Here is a 20557-nt window from a genome sequence, read left to right as displayed (position 1 = left end):
CTTCTTGTGCTGAGGGCTCCAGAGCTGGACGCAGTGCTCCAGGTGAGGCCTCACCAGAGCAGAGTAGAGGGGCAGAATCCCCTCCCTCGACCTGCTGGCCACGCTTTTGATGCAGCCCAGAGTACGGTTGGCCTTCTGGGCCGCCAGCGCACATTGCCGGCTCATGTCCAGCTTTTCATACACCAGCACCCCATCATCTTGGAAGACGATTACATACATATTAAATAACTCCTTTCTCTAACCCAGTGTTTACTCCCTTCAGAGATCAAAAGGTATTGCCCATACCCCTTGAACAGTCACAGAGCCAACACACATCTGTGTGTGACTTGGAAAAAATGCAATTCCTCTGAAGTCAATCTGCTGACCCCAGCTTCTCCGGTTGTACTAGGTGGACAAGAGGGAATCACAGAAGGGTTCTCCTTGAGGCCTGCACACCAAGGCAAGGTCCTACCTCTTTCAAGGAACAGGAGATGCTGTAGATAATACTTAGGAAAAAAAATTCTACTTTGGAACTACTTTATCATTTTGTCTGAATTCACTCTCATTTGTCTAATTTCCAAGCACTCTGTGAAATTTAGGGATCTCTCTAGGCTTCCGGGGAAACCAGGAGTCTGGTGATAGTATGGGTTCAGTGAAGCTGAAATGAAGCTGATTAAGTTTTGATAGAGAAAAAGTGCTGGCTAGGGAACGATCCTATGCTTTCTAACTAAAACAAGAGACCTACGGTGAGACAGTCAGCCTGCATCGGGGCAGGCAGTTCTGTCAGAGTTTAAGCTCCAATGGAGAAAAACAGACAGGGAATTATCTGTGCTTTTATACCTAGAGAAAATGGGTTCTGGAAGGACAGCCCATGTCATCGAGGAGCTGTAAACCCAAGCAGGAGGACACAGCAGGCACCTCATGGCATCTGAAAGCATCACAGTGGGTGATGCAGGCAGGTACCAGAGCCCCTGCACAAGCCACAGCACAGGACCAGTGTTGGCACTGCAGGCAGACCTTCAAATCACTGGCACACCAGTGAGCCTCAAAACCCATATCCTAAGCTAACTTCTTAAGCCATCCCAATAGTGGGAAGAGGCATTACAGGCCCAAGTTTCTTTCAAAAATTGCTGCGTTCCCACTGGTTTAAAGGATGCTGAGGGAAGCAAGCCTGGTGGAAACCAGACCAAAGTAATTATTACCATCTATCCCGTGCAATGTGCTTAGGTGGAAGAAATTACTTTCAGCCTGTCCTGGTTTCGGCTGGGATAGAGTTAATTTTCTTCATAGAAGCTAGCATAGTGCTGTGTTTTGGATTTAGTACTACAAGAATGTTGATAACACACTGATGGTTTTAGTTGTTGCCAAGTGTGCTCAGACTACTCAAGGACTTTTTGAGCTTCTCCTGCTCAGCCAGGTGCATAACAAGCTGGGAGGGAACACAGCTAGGACAGCTGACCCAAACTGACCAAAGAGCTATTCCATACCATAGAACGTCATGCTCGGGGGGGGATTTAGTCGGTCGGTTGGCTGCAGGGAGAGTGATCGCTGCTCGGGGACTGATCGTGGCTCGGGGGGAGTGATCGCTGCTCGGGACGGGCTGGGCATCAGTCAGCGGGTGGTGAGCAAGTGCATTGTGCATCTTTTGTTTTGTATATTCTGTATATTCTGTTACCATTCTCATTATTACTATTATTATTATTTTCTCTTATTAAACTGTCTCTATCTCAGCCCACGGCTCTAACCTTTCTTCTCCTTCCCGATTCTCTCCCCCATCCCACTGAGGGAGGGGGGAGTGAGCGAGCGGCTGCGTGGTGCTCAGTTGCCAGCTGGGTTAAACCACAACACAGCCTTTTCACTACAGCTTCCCATTCAGCATCAAAACCACCCAGCTGAGGGCACAGGCACACAGTACTCACAGCCCCTGAAGCACTGTGGGAAGGCATCCAGCATGGACACTCAGATGAGCAGCACTCATATTTTTTCATAACCCGCAAAATTACCTTGTCACAGGCAACCAAGCACTTTCTTCCAGCGGTGTAGAAGAGAACATCCACATGATTTGTAAAACGTTAATGAACAGCACAGTAGCCAACTGTGCAAGAAAACCATGTGAAAGCTGGCAGGACCAATTTAGCATGGCACTGCCATGACTACCTAATTAATTCTTCTCTTTTCTGTCCCCAAAGTCAACATTTAATATCCACTTAGTCACACATGTGTGTTGGCTTTACCACACCCATGAACAGCTTTAAATATTGATTTTTAATAAATAAAATCTGAGATTGAGAACTTTTATGACAGCTGAAGACATGGACGAAATACAATACATTGCACCTTGTTCAGCTGATCATAATATCCTTGCACAAATTGATTTCTTTCTGAAACACCTTATGCGTGGCCACAGCCCAAAGGCAAATATTATGCATATGAAACATGATGTGTTCCATAATTTCTAAGCTTTATTTTTCAAAAATTAACAGTATTCTCCACACACCTTTACCACACATTTTAATTACAAGACCTGTTGATTTAGCAAGTTCAAATGCAGCTGAGCCAATTTCGCCAAACTATGGAATAGTTTCCAAGAACTTGTTGAGGTCTAATTATCAAGTTAAAGTCGGGAAAAAACCCACACTATAAAGGTTTTAAGTATAGTAATAGATTGCAGGAGTTTTCACAGTGGGTTGAGGTGAATGTAACTTCATCACCAACTGCTGCAGATCAATTCACACCGAACTCTACAGAAAACCATTCATGAAGCTATTTTTCTAACCCCATCAGCTACTGCATGGCTTATACCTTTAAGAGTAAGAGTTTCCAAAAAATACAGTTATGGTAATTCCAAGAATAATTCTTAGCTATACAAACGCCCAATCCTTTTAAATCTTACTAGATCTTTATCCAGGAACAATGAATTCTCTAGCTCATGTGCAGTTTTACTTTATATCACATTTAATTCTGGCTTTCGTTTTAACAGAATGGGCAGCTGATCTTCAACTACAAGAAAGCCAAGTCTGGACTTATATCTATTACAGTAATAGAAGCTAAGAGGGCAAGAGATCCCCAGCAAAATAGACCTGCTGGAACAAGAGGCCCCTGTGCCCAATCTCCAAATAGATTACTGATTTTAAAGGTGGAGAGGAACTCATGGGACAGGCCCATGGAAAGAATGAGCAATCTAATCCTCAGGACATCTTCAAGCAAGCCCCATCCACATGAACTTTAGATTTCAAATGATACAACCATGGCAAAAATGTTCTGGGGTGAAACAAACTATTTTCTACTGCCTGAACACAAATAATCATAGTGTTCTTGCCAACCAAGCCACAGCTCCTTAAAGAAAAACCCCTTGCAACACAGCAGCCAGTCAAAGTAATGAGGGATTGGGGGAGAAAACCAAGTTTGGTGAACAGATTACTCTAGCAATTAAACTGATGGATGCAGTGGGGAGTTCTCTAATAAAAAGTTATCTAGAAGAGTAACACTGTTTGCTGCAATCAATGTAGTTTAGAAGGTTTATTTGGACTCTTAGAAACCGTATTAATTCAGAAGCCAAGAACAGACAGTCATGCTGGAAGGATGACTAGTTAAAATACAAAAGGCAAACATAAACTACGCCTCTCTTACCGCAGTTTTATTTCTCAGGCTCCCCACACAGCTATTTTCTGTGTATCAGCACAATACAGAAACCTTTTCTCAATCCATGGAGGGTAACTCCACCCTTTTGGAAAGGCAAAAAGCTAAAAGTGGCTAAGCACAGGAGCAGGTGAGTGTATTCCTCATCACAGCTGTCTGTGCCGAGACAATTCTTCAAATGAAAAAACATGTCTAGGAATATAATGGAAGTTTGTACATTTTCCATACTAAATGCTGCTGATTTAAGACAGCAAAGACCCCCTATCTTGACTCTTGTTTTTTTCCTCTTAGAATCAGAGAAGGCGGAACTTGTGTATGATGAATAGCCAATAGCCGAGTGATAAGTACGTGAGTATATCCTTAGCTCTAGGATTTAGTTTAGATTGTCCATAAGTTTAAGCAGGAGACTCAACATAATACCAAACTGTAGAATTTACCTTGGTCTTTTCTTCTTCAGTTATGGTGAATGATGCTGTCAATGATACGAGATGTGTTTTATTCTGAGAGAGATATAAAAATATTACATGCATTAAAAAAATGAGCAGAATCCACTGGCAAACAGCCCAGCCTCTCTAGAAAAGCCTCTCCTTAGAAGATAAGCTATACTCCTCATTAAGCTTAAAGCTGAAATAAATGTGATAAGAAAATGCAGTGTACTTAGTGGTAACACTAACAGACGTGGAAGCAGCTGCTCTGTGGGATACACTGCCCTTCTAATCAGCGAGGCATACTCTGGTGCTCACAGAATTACATTTTGCCGCGCCTGTAAAATCTGGTTTGACTGAAAATGCACAGAACAGGAGCCACAGTCGGTGCATATGTCTCTACTCTTACATTTCCCTGTTTTTTGAAGTCTTGCTCTACCACTCCAGTACCACTCTCATGCACATGGAACATTTTTTCCTCTAAACCAAAGGAGATACAGCAGCTGAAATGAAAATACATCTGCAGGTTCAAATTACATGCAATTACGAAAACCACAGAAAAAATATCAAGCCTTATTTAAGAATTGGAAAATTTTACTTTGGAAGAAACTACTTGTCCTGCCTCCTACTCAAAGCCAGGCTAACTCCAGTAGTCCAGTTGTCTCAGAGCCTGGTGCAACTGAGTTCTCAAAAATTAGCAAGGATGAAGATTCCTCAGCTTTTCTGAAAAAATCTCTTTCAAAGCTTCATAGCTCTCACACTAAAAAAGTGTCTTCCTTATGAGCACGGAGGTTTTTCCTTTGCTGCAACTATTTTTTTGGTTAAAAGAAATTATTTTGTGATAAAAATATGGCAAAACTTTCAATCTCTCACAGACTACAGGAATACACAAATAAGTATGTGGAACACCATTATTTCCAGGATACATAGATAAACTGGAGAAAAATACAAAAAGTACAGAGAAAAGCTACAGGACAACACACAAACATACTTCACCTATTTAAGGAGGTCTAGGACTTCCTGAGCTATGAAGAATAACTCATTATTTATAAATTCATGGTAAACAACCAGACAGCCTAAGAACTTCATTTCATTACATGCAGGCCTCATTTCTTAGGCAGACAACAACCACCTTGGAGACTTTGTGTTTACAAAAATTGTGAAGCGCAAAATAAAATTGTAAAGGAAATACCTGTGATGAAGTCCTGAAAGTTAGCTTCACAGGCAATGTCAAGACCCTGCCATCCCACATTTCTTTTGCATCAAGAAGTGCAGGGTAGTTGATTGCAAAGTGTTCTCCACCTGTTAAAACAGAGAAAAAAACCCTGAATTCTGTAGGTTAGGCAGGTGAGGTGCATCTGCCAGTGCAATAGTGGCTTCTAAGTAATCACGTCTGCATTTTCTTAAACAGAACAGTAGCTACACTGACTTGAAAACAATCCACTACAGTTACCCATCACTTTTTACACAAGAAGACTGGGTGTGAATCTCTGAAGAGTTGAGCACCCAGCTGAGCTCAGCAGCAGTTACAGATGGTTGCAATATTTGAAAAGCAAGTTCAATATGAATAAAACATCTGAGGAGCTTTTTAGGTTTCCCTCTAGACTGTGCTTCCTCACCAGCAAAAGTGCTCTCCTAGGAGCCAAGCTGCAGTAAACTCACAACACTGACTTCAAGGGAATTCAGCAGAGTAGGCAGACAGAGCCTACCAGCATAGTCCAGAGAGGAGGGGTACGGATAGATTTGCTCTGTGCCAGGAAAATTTTTCAAAGATCCCTGGGGAAAGCTTGGACAGCACTGGAGATTTTCCCTTCTGACAAAGAAGATGCCCCACATCCAGAGCAGACAGTTCCTCACCACATGAGCCCAGCAACATCCTTTGTATCTGCTGCCTCTGACAACTTAACCAAATTTGGCCCAGGGTCTGGAAACTGCATTAAATGGTGACTGAAGCTGCTGTAAAGCATCATGTTTTGGCTGATACCAAAACTCAAGATGAAATATTTAAAAATATGGTTTTTTATAAAATGGACAGCCTACATTCTAAACACTAGCTGGTTGGTTCTCCTCCCACTGAAACTAAAGAGAATTCTGAGATTTCAGCTGAATTTTGATTCACAGTGCACTGGAGCACTGAAAAATTATTATGGCTAACATGCAGCATGACAGTACATACGCCAGTGTAGGCATAGCCTTTCTGTCCAGTCCTAGTGGGAAGGTATGGGCTGGCCCCAGGACTGACATGGTAATGACCAAACCTTAACCTACGCAGAAATCTGTTCTGCTGGATTTTCTTCCACTTCAGTATTCTTCATGCTGATTTGTGCAACGTGTATGGGCTAGAAAAGCTAGTTTCAGTTCCAGATTCAGTAACTGTAAATAAATAATTGCTCCAACTTGATTTACTAGATCAGCTCTGCAAACCATTTTTCTATTCTTTCTCAGGGATCATTCTTTCTTAGGAATCTCTGTTGAGAGCCAGCAATTCCTGGACATTTTCAAAAAAACCAGCCCTGTAATCAGTACCACTACTCACACTGCTGTTATTAGAAATGGAGTCTGGTTATCCATTTGCAATCAGACAGCAGCCCCAGGTCTACTTATTTTCCTTTCCTATTTGGAAATCTTTCACCAGTAAAACACTATTATAATCCTAGATACTTCAACCATAAACAGGTATCACCGAACACTTCTGAAGCTTCAGGAGAAACATCATGACTCTCAAAAGCGAACTGCTTATTTTCTATGTGCTCATGCTTCAGAAAATGGAGATGAAGGAATCAAGAAATGTAGAATTTTATGAATAAGCAGTGATCCAATTTCTACCAAAGGAACTGACTGATTTTATAATTTGCTCAGTTTGGGGAGAATGGATGCTGAGAAGAGCTGCCTTATTTCTGATGAATCACCCTGCCTGCTAGCATGGCCTTCTGCAATTCCAATGCACCTCAATACCCCAGCAAGCCAATCTGCCACGCTTGGCTAAAGAAGGAAGACTCGTCACATATGATTAAAATGGCTTGTGCAGCAGCTTTTAGAAACATCCAGAATGAACAAATTCCATCATGAAAGATTCTGTTTCATTTTGACGGCGGCGACTTTTACAGAGTACAGGGGCTCACTTCTGTGCCTCAGAGATCAGAAGCAGTTCAAAGGTGGGAGTCAAAATGTGAGCTAATAGAATTGTAAACTGCAGCACAAAACCTTTCCCAGAGTTTTTCACCTGTATTAACTGATAATTGGAGAATTTACACCACCAAAAATAAATAAATAACTACTGTGATTTGAACAGATGCTCTTCCACATGCGTAAGCAGGGTTACTTCCCTGCAGATTTTGTTACCTTGCAAGAATCTTTTCCTGTAAATCTGTATGCCATCTGTGCTCTTATTACCACTGTTTTTTTGAACACGTAGACCAGTGATGTTGTCCAGGAGGATAAGATCTGTAATGTTTGTTGAGAGCAGCGTGTTGGTGTTATTAATCAGAAGTGTAATGTATGCAGTTTGAGGGTCATGTTCAACATCCACCTGAAAACAAAAATATTAGTATTAATGGTGAAAAATGGCTGTATATGCATCTTAACAGCAAAATTCATCATCTTTATTACTAATAAAAGTTCATTAAATGTGTAAACTTATTTTCTGAAGGCATCCTGTGTGACCTGCAAATGGCACCACACTCAGTTTGATCTCAAACTCCCAAGGAGATTTTGATCTTTGGTACGTCAAGCTGTTGCTTGGAGACAAAGGGACAGAAAGCCAGAAGTCAGAAACCCAGCTCATGCAGAGCCAGACGCAAAAACAAAAATCTGAATATCCCCATGATGCCTCATACAACACAGAACTGGATCATAACTTCCTAACTGGCAAGTCTGGAAAATTCTTAACTTTGAACTTCTGTACCACAAGGATGTTTCTTTTGCAAGCTGCCCTTGCTGCAAATTCATTCTCTCCATGCAGTTTTGGTCTCTATTTCTCTTTTTTTCACGGCAACCACACTCTCAAAAGGGTGCCAGCTGCCTTGATTTGCCCTTCCTATGGGAGCACTGAGGGAGCTACCAGTGGACTTGGACTTCACACCTCTGCTGCCAATTAGTGGTGAGGTTCATAAGATAATCACCAATCTCTAGCAACATGCACTCACATGATTTTATTTATTTATTCCATTAGGCTGTTAACTCTTATTGAGTAATGATACCCTCTAAATGAAATTACTTTGAGCACAGAGTTGCTTACTGACCTCTCACCTTGCAAACTGCCTTCCCCTGTAACTCATATTAAACCAGAACTGTCTAAAACTTTATCAGGTCTATAATATGTTGGCCTGTATTATAGCCATGATGCTGTATCGGGCTTCTAATGATGACACCAAATTAACACTTATTTAACTGACCAAAGTATGATTCAGGCCGAGCCTTTCTCTTTTTTCCTCCTCATTTTTAGGAAATGTCTACTCTGTACCTGGACACCAGCAAACATAAATAATAAAGCAGCCCCACAGAAATGAGTTCTAAAAATATGAATTGCAATAGACTTCAGAAATCACAGCAGAGTTCATGGCAGCCACAGGGCTCAACGTATGTAGTTATGATTTCATTGTGCACCACTGATCCCTGCATTTCCTACGAATTCAGTATAGAAACAGATTACAGTTTTAAGATACCTTATGGATCAAGGAGAAGAAACAGTTTATTGAAATACTTATTCCTCAGCTTGCATTTTTCTATTTAAGTGACAATGATTAAAGTACATTTGATTAAATCTGTTTGTATAACTAACTCTCCTTGGTATACTACACCAAATTTTCTGAACTCATTACAAGTTCAACCTCAATTGTACTAAACAAATCTTATGGAGGAAAAAACCCTAACTGTTTATTGTACTAGATTCTGCAAATAACCGTTAGCACATACAAAAATAGTCTTAATTATATTTGTGACGAAAGCATTACCAATTCCATATGTTTGTATATCACGAATTATACCCCAACATTTATGAGACTTAAAATCACCAAATACTAAACATGTGATATATTTTGGGCAGCTTTTCTCTCTCCTGATTTCTGAACTGGCATGATGCAGACAATATGCTTTTCAACCTTTCCTGTGCAGTCACAAAGGTGAGAAACTTGCTTTAAAAAGCACAAATGAAGCAAAAAAGGAGACGCCTCAAAGCCACATAGAGGAAATCCCAAAGCCACAAAGCAGAGACCCTGACTGAATCACCAAAACAAGAAAACACACCTTGAAAGGTTCAAGATTCAAACTACAGGAGTTGTTAATACTGTATTATGCTCCACAGTGTGGATGGACTTGTGCAGAGAAACATGTATGCACCAGCAAAAGAAGGAGCTGGGGAAACAGAAGGAAATAAAAAACCTTTTTCCTCCCTTCATTTACCCATACCATTCCCTTGTTCTTCTGTGAGATGAAGGCAAAAAATGAGGATTTCAGGGTTTCTTCTTGTGCTTCTAATCAGGTACAAATATATTGCTTTACATTTGGAGAGGGGATATAAACAGTAATTTAGATAAATTCCTAGAATAAAATAGGCAGCGAAAGTAGCATCTGTATATTCACAGGCAGGTGGGGGAATATGGCAGCATCAGTCCTCTCCTTCCCCTAGGCAGGAGGTCTGAGGCACACTCCCACACACTGTTCATTCTCTTTCTCCAACCAATTTTGCACTTTCTTTTCATTTTTTTTTCATTTAATAAAATTCTTAATTCAGTGCCTAAACAAAGCAACCCTTCAGAGGTATCCCAACTGTACCACCTATCTCCTACCACAACCTTCCACAGGCAACCAAGAGGCCACAATTGATGCATCTCTGATTAATATTAAATACATATTTTGCATTCTTTATTTTTGACTGGCAGTCAATTTTAAGCTAAATTGCAAAGGGGTTGAAAGAATTCGGATTTTTTTTTTCCTGATAGCACTGGAGAAAGCAGCAGATGAGTAGCCCTTGGGTTTGACCTCTCCCCGAACCTTAGGATCAGTGGCCACTGGATATAACTTGCTCCTCTTATTTGCCTGACAAATGTTTTTTCTTGCTTTTGGAGCAGATTATGCTGCCAATCATCTACAGGAACCGAACCCAATAGCAGCCACTGATGATGCATAAGTGCGTACCCCATTTTCTCTCTGCTGCTGCAGCACAGTGTGTGCATCATCACCCCCTGCAAGCAAACCGTACCCCATTTTCTCTCTGCTGCTGCAGCACAGCAAAGTCACTTCAGGCACCTGGGAGAGTGGAGGGAAAGAACCACAGCAAGAGCCGGCACATGCTAGGAGAAAAGAGAGGAGGAAGGAATTGCCATGGAAGTGAAAGGAACAGAGGGTCCTTGGGAATAAGTTAGAACAACTAGAAAGAGGAAAGGAAGAAAAAAAAAAAAAAGAAGGATCATAGAATCATAAATTATCTGCAATGCTAGAATGCTTAGGAGATTGAGAAGTGAGACAGGTAAACGTGTTAAAAACTTAACAGTCAAATTTAAAGATTTACTTCAGTTCTGCTAAAGATTACTGTCATTATGAAGTGCTATTACAGAAAAGTTCATGCCATACTATGGAATGAAGCTCTTAAAGGAACACATTTCTGGGAAGAAGGAAGGGACTAGGTGCTGGAAGCATAGGTAAAATTTAAACACCCCAGGTTCAGTAAGGGTATTTGTGCAATAAGGTGGTGGAAAAATCCTGATTCCAAGAAGTATACATATGTCATTTCCATGCTCTCAGGAGCCACTCATGGGAGGAGGAGGCAAATGTGCAAAATTCACTTTTTTCCATTTAAAACAGTTAAAGACCACCATATGGCCAGTCTGCCTCTTAGCAGGAAAGCATCTGTTCAGACGAATTAGGACTGAAGAAGATGACAAGGTAACCAAAGGAAAATAAAATGTGAACCGCATTTGAAGGTGAAAGACAATCACATACAATTGCATAGTTTTCAGTAATTTACAACTAATAGCACTGAAAAATTATTTTCTGATAATTCTAGCATCTATAACAGATTAAGTTTGATCTTGCACAGCAGGATTTCACAATTTTTAATGAGGCTGTGTGAGACTGTGCTATAAAGAGCAGAATAAAACACGATGTAACTGTCTCAAACTCTCTTTCCGAGAGGCTCTGACATAAAAATTGGGAATCTACAGCTGGAAAAACAGAAGATTCTGTGTTACTGCTTATGTCTGAAATACTCACTATTCAGCCTCATTAATTATGATATGCCGCCATTTCAATAACAACAGGTAATTAGTGCTATGAGATGTGATGCATATTCATTCTTCTCTATGCAAATGATCTGGTGCAGGTTATAATGTCACCTCTTATGTACTGGTTACTGAGTCCTCTACCCTCGTATGCAGCACTTCAGTGGCTGAATTCAGATTTGTCTTAAAGTTGCATGTGCTTTCTCTCTCCAAGGGGCAGGTAAGATGAACTGCCTCTAATTATAAAAATTCAGACTTGCTTCATCCAGTGTAAAAAGACAAAAAAAAAAAGCAGGGAAAAAAAAGAAAGAAAAAAATAACAGTCTAGGTAAATCTACCAATCTGTGCCACATAAAGTAAAAATAAAATGGAAGGTTTAAAATTTCCTTTAGAAGGGAGGTCTTTGCTCATTATAAGCATTTTACACAAGTCAATGAAACATTTTTTTCATTAAATACTGTGCTACAGCTGAGTCCCACTGAATATGCAGACTATGACACACTGGCTTTTCTATGGCTGTGTGATGGGATGCCCAAAGACACAATGGGCATCATGGGGCTCAGTGCCCCATCCTTTGAAAGGAGTCCATACTTGACACAGGTAGGGCACCCATGGCTGAGCCAGGAGAGCGCCTCAGAAGTTTGTCTCTATCTCTGCCCAGCCCCGAGGCTGATTTCCAAAGTTCACTGGGCTTTGCCCATTTATAGTTTAACAAATTCACACTGAGATATTTACCTTGACCACAATGTAGAATCCCCTGAAGTCTGAGAGAAGATTTCACTGACTTCCTTCAGTTTTGAATCAACATTGCACAACTGTGCCTCTTACAGAGGATGCAACCATCTTAACATCAAAATGGACATTCTCCCAAATACTCAGCATGGGCACAATTCTGTTCCACTTTTTAAAGGACATTTGGGTACAAATTTCCTACCAAATTAACAAGACAAATGTAAGAAAACTTACCACACCACATTTCTGAAGGATTATTCCAAATCCAGAAGACACTGACGTATTTGATACATCTTCAGGCTGTGGAGGAAGGGGAAAAGTCTACATAGTGTATGAAAATATCATAATTCACAAACTGCAGCACAACTTAAATTATGTAAATAATGAAATGAGAAAAAAAATGTAGAGGTATTAATCACCTTCAAATTTAAGAGCTTTGTTATCCCAATAGTTAATATTTTTTTCTAGTCCAAATTTATATTAGCTACTTATTCCCACAAGTAATTACTAAGATCTTAATTGATATATTAATCTTTTGGCTATCACAATTCCCTAACAAAATACAGTATGCACAAAGTTCATCAGACTATACAGATCCATTTCTTTACTAAGTGTCTATCAGAATTTACGCAGCAATCACATAGTTGTATCTGTCACAGTATTTCTTTGGAAGTCTCACAACTAGTTGGTGTTGCTGAAGCTATCTCAAGTGAACATAATCACCTAAGACAGAATTAGAAATATACTAATTGGGTAGTAAATTCCCAGCAATGTTCACTTTTGATATAATTGCTACAATCCTTACAAATATTAAAAGTGGCAAACTATCTTTTACTGACCAGCTGGTGGTTAACAGAAGACTCTCGTTTGAACAAAATCTTCTTTGTCCATGAGGGTATCAAAGCAAACAGCGAATGGCTCCACTGATCGTCTGAGGCTGCAGAAGTCAAGAGCCGGTGAGGGGCTTCGTTTGCTTGAATGACCAGAGATACGGGCATTGCTGAAAGCCAAGGCAACACTCTGCGTTAGAGCTAGAGCTGGCTCCTGTGCGGCAGCAGCTTGGTGCAGACTCCAGCTAGGGATGGGGTTCGTGGTACGTGGTGCTCTGTGTGCATACAGCAACCAGCATGCTCTCCCTCTAAGCACTTAAAATCAGTATAGGTAACAGAGACATGAGGCCAGACAGGAAACAGAGATGGGATTTGCCCCACAAAACCTAGCAGGAGTTAGAACAAAATTTTCCTACCTAGGGAACTCACACATACCCCACAGAAAACTTATTGCCATTTAAATGTAAAGCATCTAATGCATGAATTAAAAGGTTTCAGCCTTAAATCAACTGGTAATATTTTCAACACAAATTTTCAGCAAAGCATAAATAATTGAAGCACTCTACTATGAGTGGCCTCAGTGCTAAGGGTGTTCTTCTTCAGAGATACAGTCTGCCAATTAACCATTAACCATGTCAATACGTATTCAGAATAAAAGTACTTCTCAGTTGAGTAAGGGTCTCGGTTACATTTCAGCTGAATTGGAGTGCCATCAAATCAAACACTCCTCAATTTAGTAATTAGCAACATAAATGCTAGCTTATACTCTTATATTTTTATGAAAGATTGGTCCATGATATCACACAAAATTACAAGAACAGTTTTGAAATCGTATCACTTTCATCTACTAAAGTAAAAGCACCTGTGACATTAATAAAAGGAGCTTATACTAAAAATCAATAATTTAATATACTAAATTGTCAAAAGGTAAAGCTGCCGAATGAAATAAAAAAATGTAACGAAAATTTCAAAATGATAGCTGGCTGTCTGTTTAAAGAAGATACTTTTTTCGTTCTTTACATAATAGTTCTCATTTATTACTTATTTTTAAATCCCATATTTTAATCATTAGCAATGTATATTCATAAGAACAAAACCTCTCATTAAAAAGCAAAGATTTTTAGCAAATGGCATTTTTCTATAAAGTCTTAATTTTTAAGAAACCTATTACAGGTTAATGAAGTATGAAAAGCTGAAGATACTAAAATCTCATTGACACGAGAAGCAGCATTTTTTTTTTAAAAGACACTGCTTTGTTGGAAGAACAATATAGAGAAATACTGTTAGATATAAATAGAAAAGACACGCACAGAGCATTCAGAATTGGACCCTTTAAAAGGAGGTCCTGGAAAGGGCCCTGAAGCACTGATGCACATGAATCACTGAAAAGATTTCTGTTAACATAATGAAGGAGAGGTAGTCCTGCTGCTTACAGAACGCAGATGGACGTGTACCTTGCGGAGCTTCACTGTCTTCCCATGCTTTTTATCTGCGAGGGAGTAGTTTATATTGGACAAAACTGTGGATATATGGGACAGGAAAAGCTAGTTGTTTATATTTTACTGTCAGTTCTAATTCACTTCTTTACATTTTACTTAAATACTTAAACCACTGTTATACAATGCAACAGACTCAGACTAATTTAGGGACCGTAAAAACAACAAGGTAAACTTGGCTAGAACAGTAATATGTATAATTACAATACCAAATGTCTGCATAACTTTGGGGTTAGAATTTTTTCAGGGTAGCCATGCATGGCACATCTGTGTTTCAAGAACATTGAATAAGATTAATTTTATATTTACTGTGTCTCTCATGTAGTAATGCAATTGCCACCCCGTTCCTGTGGAGGTGGAGCACCCAATCTCCTTTTAGTTTTCTTGCCAGACTGCAGGAGATGCACTTTATAGTAAACAGAAAGCCTGCCTGAAGACATGGAGCTTCTTTGTAGAGCTTTGTAAGAGACAGAAGTCAAAATGGCAAAATGTATGAGCTGGGTGGAGCAACTACTGCCTTGAAAGTGCTTCTTATTTAGCTGATCATTTCCTTTTGTATTTTGGATGAGGGAGATCAGCCAACAAGAGAGGGGTAATTGTTTTATAAAATATCTTTTGTTCTGGTGCCCTGTGCAGCCTGACATCCCCATCAGCACACTCAACTGCACTTCTCATGTGACAGCAAATCCTGATACTCCCCCAATTAACTGATCATGTTATTTGACTCTGAATAAATCTCTGCATTACTAATGACACAGATGAGTCTGTTTTCAAGCTGTGCTTTGTCATCACTTAAAATCCCAAGATAACGTGCCCGGCTCCCAGCAGAAGTCTTCAGGCATGTTATTGGGCTGCTCCATCATTGGTAATTGGAGGTTGGGGATTTTGCAGGTTCTTGACATTATGTTAAGCAGCCTCAACGTTGATGATTACAAGGATACTTCTGCAAATTCACTTGTATCTTCCCAGCACTCAGTGGAAGGTTTTGCTTAAACAGACCAGTGTGACACATGTCTGTACAGCAACATGTGCCACTGCCTTCCTCCAGATTTTTTCTCATCTTTACTATTAATTTTTAACAATATAGGCTGTTTTATAATAGCTGGTTTGCCTTGCCAGTAAAGCAGCACTTTTCTCTCTCATTTTTTTTTGTAGTATCAACTGTCAGTTAAATAACTTTTCCCTGATCCACATATATTTGTCACTAGAACATTACACAGCTTGGTCTGGCTGACCTACAAGAACACAACTGCTTTTCCACATAAATTGCTGCATACTCTTAACATCAAGACAACATAATTGTATTTATCAATTCACCTGCTGTTTCTTTTCAGGTATGGTCCTAGATGGATTATAGGTGGTTGATTGCTTGAAAAGCTGCACACTGTGTACCTCAGAAAGGATGGTACAGACATAACACATTCTGCGGTATTCACATCTATTCTAGATTTCCATTATGAAATTGGGTTTTCTTTTAACAAATAGATTCATCTGAGGTTGGAAAATACTAATACTTGACTCCTGAGGCCTTTCACTAACAAACATCGAGCTTTCTTTCGGATACCCTGCTGCTCAGAAGTGCGAGCACACCATTGTCAGTGCCCCTTCAGAGGTGCATCCCAATTCTTACACTGACTCTGTGGGCTCCTCGTTCCTTCCACTCTCTTTTCTTCTTACAGCTTCAATCTCCGCCATTTTTCTGGCTGTTTTCAGAAAAGCCATTATCAAAGCTGCATGGTCTTCACTTCCATTAGTTTCTAATTGGAAATTATTCCCACTCCTTTTCAAAAGGGAAACTTTGCAAAGCAGGGGAATGGTTTTTACCATTTTACTGTTCTTACACACAGCCCAAACAACCCCCTCTCAGCTGGGCTTGCCAGGCCGACACCAGGCACTCCTGGAGCGTACAACGCCCCAGGCCAAAACATTTCCCAGCAAGCAAACCAGCAGAGCATGAGGCTTAATCTGGGGCTTTCCTGCAAACATCTCCAAAGATGCCAAGTGAAACAGTTCATCAAAGAAAGGCAGTGATTTCGCTTTCTTTTGAGATGTGAGACAGTATCACCATCTTTAAGAGGAAATTTTCTTTGTTTTCCTTAATTAAACATTCCACATTTTTACAGCGTGTTATCAAGTTGTTAAATATTTTATCTTACTTTTAAGTAGCACGTTACTAAAATGTTTTCCCATTATTTAATCCTCCATAAACCCAATATAAACAGATATGCGAGAACCCTGTCTTAAACTGCATATTCCTAGCTAATTACCAGTGCTGGTAGGTCGATTCTGTATTGAATTACAAAATGAAAACAAGAAATGTTATATAATATTAATATAGCTATATATTATTAATATGGCTGAAACAGCTGGCAGATCAGTGTAACATGTTACATCTCACATTGCTATAGCATTCACTCAGTCCCACATATGTACAGCACCACAGCAATACGAAATGACAAATGCACAGTTGATCAGAACAGTCTCCCCTACTTAATGCTGTTCAATTTTCTTTGCTCTTCTCCCCAGGTAGCCATTTGCCACTCCTCAGCTTTGTGCACTATTGCTTTGGGTGGTGCTCTTTTGCTCTTTTGGACCTCCAGCAGCCAGGCTCAAGGCACACGCCATACGCTGGGGACGGAGAGCTCCCCACTCCCTGCTCTCACTGCGTTCACTCGCTGCTCAGGGTGTGCAAATACAGAGAGGATCCGACCTGGTACAAAACGCACCTACCATGTGGAGACTGTGGCGAGAGTGGGTCTGTGTTCACACAGGCTGAGAGTGGAAGGATGGGTATCTAAGAAAAGAAACTGTCCTCTCTTTGTGATCAGTGTATTGTCCTCTGGTAACAATTCCGCGTAACAGCAGGGACCTTCAGTGCCAAAGCACAGGCCTTTACCACTGGACTGATCTGGCCGAGTGCTGACCATGTTAGTGGCACAGATGGACCGCCATTAGAAGGGCAGGTATAACACTATAGTGCCTTACTTGTTCTTGATACATGTTAAGGTGAAGGTTATTCTTCGCCACAGCAATTAAATAGGATGACACAAAATTAAACTAGCCTTACAATACGTTTGCAGGCAAGACTCCGGTATGTCCTTAAGGCTCCCATGCCCCTACAACACATCCTAACCTGACAAATTACAATAGGAAAGTGAAGACTCTGACAAGTCTGTCAAATGTCAAGTTCAGAATTAAAAATTACCTGAAACTGAGAGGAAAAAAAACCAATTTAACTAAGACAGTCATTCTAATTCTTAGCTCTTGAGGGCTGCATATTTCAAGTCCCACATCTGCAGTCTGATTTGTTTTCTCCCAGAATTTATCAGCAAAGCTTTGAATAATCTTGTTTTATTTCCATGGGGAAGAAAAGAGTTAAATATACTTGGTTACTGTATTGTTGTTGTTGTTGTTCTGAATTATTCCCCATCCTGAAAACCATCCAGGATACAAGATCCAATTTGAAGTCCTTTCAATTACACACAACAATGAACAGGCAAAGGTAGTAATTTACTGTATTTCAGTTTTGAATGTTGTCATTAGCTTTACAAGTTACAAAGTCAAAGAAACTATGGGCATCAACAAGACAAAACAAATCTACTTTACAGGCCTCTTTTGAGTAAGTCAGAGCAGACTCAAATATAACTCAAAAATCCATTGTGTTCCCCAATCACAGGGCTATTCTGGGATTGCCTTCTCTCATCTTATTCAGAAACAATTTGAAAAAGCTTCCAACAAAAACCCTGAGGCAAGTGTGCTGCCACAAACCGTTTCACACGGCCATTTTCAGTGACAAAGGTTTTATGCAGAAGTTCCCATCTTGCTACTTTGAGAACTTCTTCAGTAAGAAATAAAGAGCCTAGTACCTTGATTAAGCAAACCCCAAAGAACTTAGCTTTAAATATGTTGAAAATTACTATTTATTAGAATGGGACAATTCTCAGTTATAAAATCAAGCGTACAATTCAGTGCTTGTAGCAGCCCCTCATTTAACACATACATTTACCTACTAACAAAATGGCAGCACTTCATAGAATCATAGAATCATTTAGGTTGGAAAAGACCTTTAAGATCATAGAGTCCAACTGTTAACCTAACAGTGCCAAGTCCAACACTAAACCATGCCCCTAAGCACCATGTCTACATATCTCTTAAATACGTCCAGGGATGGGGACTCAACCACCTCCCTGGGCAGCCCGTTACAGTGCCTGACAACCCTTTCTGTGAAGAAATTTTTCCTAATATCCAATCTAACCCTCCCCTGGCACAACTTGAGGCCATTTCCCCTCATCCTATTGCTTGTTACTTGGGTAAAGGGACTGACCCCCACCTCACTACCCCCTCCTGTCAGGCACTTGCAGAGGCAATAAAGCCTCCCCTCAGCCTCCTCTTCTCCAGACTAAACAACCCCAGACCCCTCAGCCACTCCCCATCAGACTTGTGCTCCAGACCCCTCACCAGCTTCATCGCTCTCCTCTGCACACGCTCCAGCACCTCAATGTCCTTCTTGTAGTGATAGGCCCAAAACTGAATACAGCATTCGAGGTGTGGCCTCACCAGGGCTGAGTACAGGGGGATGATCACTTCCCTACTCCTGCTGGCCACACTATTTTGAACCACTAACAAAAAGATACTGTGTGTCAAAATCTTTCAATTGCCCTACTTTTTCTTTACTGACAGAAGGTTCTTCTAAACTACAAAACTGCACGCATTTCCTCTCTCAGTGGACGGTAATTTGCAACCCATCAGAAAGCAAGATGCGAGCAGCAAAGATGACATTGAATAAATACAGGAAAAAAGCAAGGAAGCTCAGCAAATCTGAACTATTTGCTTTCATATTTAAATTAATAAACCCATTTGTCAATTAGCCATGGCACAGTGCAAAGAAATTAGATGACTGCTTCAGAGCGTGTAATTTCTTGGCAAATGCATGTCATGAAATCATCTCTTGGGGAACCACAGCCATGGGGGGAGTCTATTTCAGACACTGCATTGCTCCTGTTAATGTGCTTGCATGAGGATGTCGTAACCTTTCAGGGTACTCATCTCCACTACCCTTCCGTGAGGCAGCACACTATTTATTATACACATATAAAGAAAATGAAGACCAGAGACGCAGAGAAACCAAGTGATTTGTTCAAATGTATGCAAAGACCCTCTGGCAGTCAGCCCTCAGATGCAGCTCCTCCAAACTATAAGGGACTTCTCTAAGTATCAGGGTATCCTATTTCAACCAGATAAGGCAACTACCACTGGAGACGCTCGGTGTATCTGAGATCAGCGACAAGTATACTTGATACCCGCTGTAAAGAGTATTAGCATCCCAGCAACACTTCCAGTCCCCCTACATCTCTGAGTCTTTGACAACTTGGTCCAGGACAAAGTATATTAGTTATTGTAATTGCAGAGGTCTTTGAAAATAGCTTCAAGAGTAGGTATTGCAACCGTGTTAGTAAATGCGTAAAGGTTAAGTTAGTGTCTGAAAAGCAACAAGGTCTTGATCAGCTTTAAGTAGTATGGGGTTTCCACAACACTGGGAATGCTGGGCATCAGAGGGTGCCCCCTTAAGTCATTATGTTTAATGAGGAAATAGGGCTCCTCCTGAAAATGATTCATAGCAGGGTATGAACTAAGGTCTTCTCACAGGGGTCCCATTCTAGATGAGATTTATAGGGAACCTAGAGCACACTTGTTCCTCACTTCTGAGCAAACACTCCCCTGTGGCCCAGGATCAAGAGTCCCACCAACGACAGCGGGTCACCAGGGCACAGCTCAAGTCCCTTGCCCACCTTCACACCCATGCCCTGGGAGTCTGGGGACTCCCACATAACTGAAAAGAGAGAAAACAGTTACATACCTGGCATTCCGAGACATCCCATCTCTTTTTGAAGCCACAGATTATCTTTAATAACCTAAAGTTAACAGAGAAGAGAGCAATTATAAAAAAGAACTGCTTTCATAAATGTCTAATATTAAACTCTTACGCTGAGTTTATGCTTCACAATTAGACAGAATCCTGTTCCACAAAGCCTCGAGTTTCCCAAAATTACCAGAAAAGACACAACACGGCTTTAGCCATCTTCCACAGCTTGTCAAGCAGTATATGGCTGTCTCCCGGTATAGCTATACACGCCTGGGGCTCAAACTGTACTTATGCTTCATATTACCTGTGCAATAGTGGAGCAGAAGGGTTTGCTATTAGTTTGTTCCTATAAAATAATCTTTCTTTGCCATTTCAA

At 40.5% G+C, this 20557-nt stretch overlaps 1 protein-coding gene across 1 annotated transcript in view; it reads right to left on the bottom strand.

The window, feature by feature from the left end:
- Positions 1–20557, bottom strand: part of EVC2 (EvC ciliary complex subunit 2) — a 70968-nt gene that overhangs the window by 50245 nt on the left and 166 nt on the right. The window contains exons 2-7 of the mRNA XM_035891123.1: positions 20176–20230; positions 12832–12992; positions 12227–12292; positions 7386–7572; positions 5236–5345; positions 4056–4118 (exon numbers count right to left, since the gene is read on the bottom strand). Coding sequence (XP_035747016.1) covers positions 4056–4118; positions 5236–5345; positions 7386–7572; positions 12227–12292; positions 12832–12992; positions 20176–20230 — 642 coding nt within the window. The remainder of the gene's footprint in view (positions 1–4055; positions 4119–5235; positions 5346–7385; positions 7573–12226; positions 12293–12831; positions 12993–20175; positions 20231–20557) is intronic.

Source organism: Egretta garzetta, unplaced genomic scaffold (assembly GCF_000687185.1).
Source record: "Egretta garzetta isolate BGI_Z169 unplaced genomic scaffold, ASM68718v1 scaffold193, whole genome shotgun sequence".
NCBI classification, from domain to species: domain Eukaryota; kingdom Metazoa; phylum Chordata; class Aves; order Pelecaniformes; family Ardeidae; genus Egretta; species Egretta garzetta.
The sequence above is the reverse complement of the archived record's forward strand: the minus strand, read 5'-3'. Positions and strand labels throughout refer to the sequence as shown.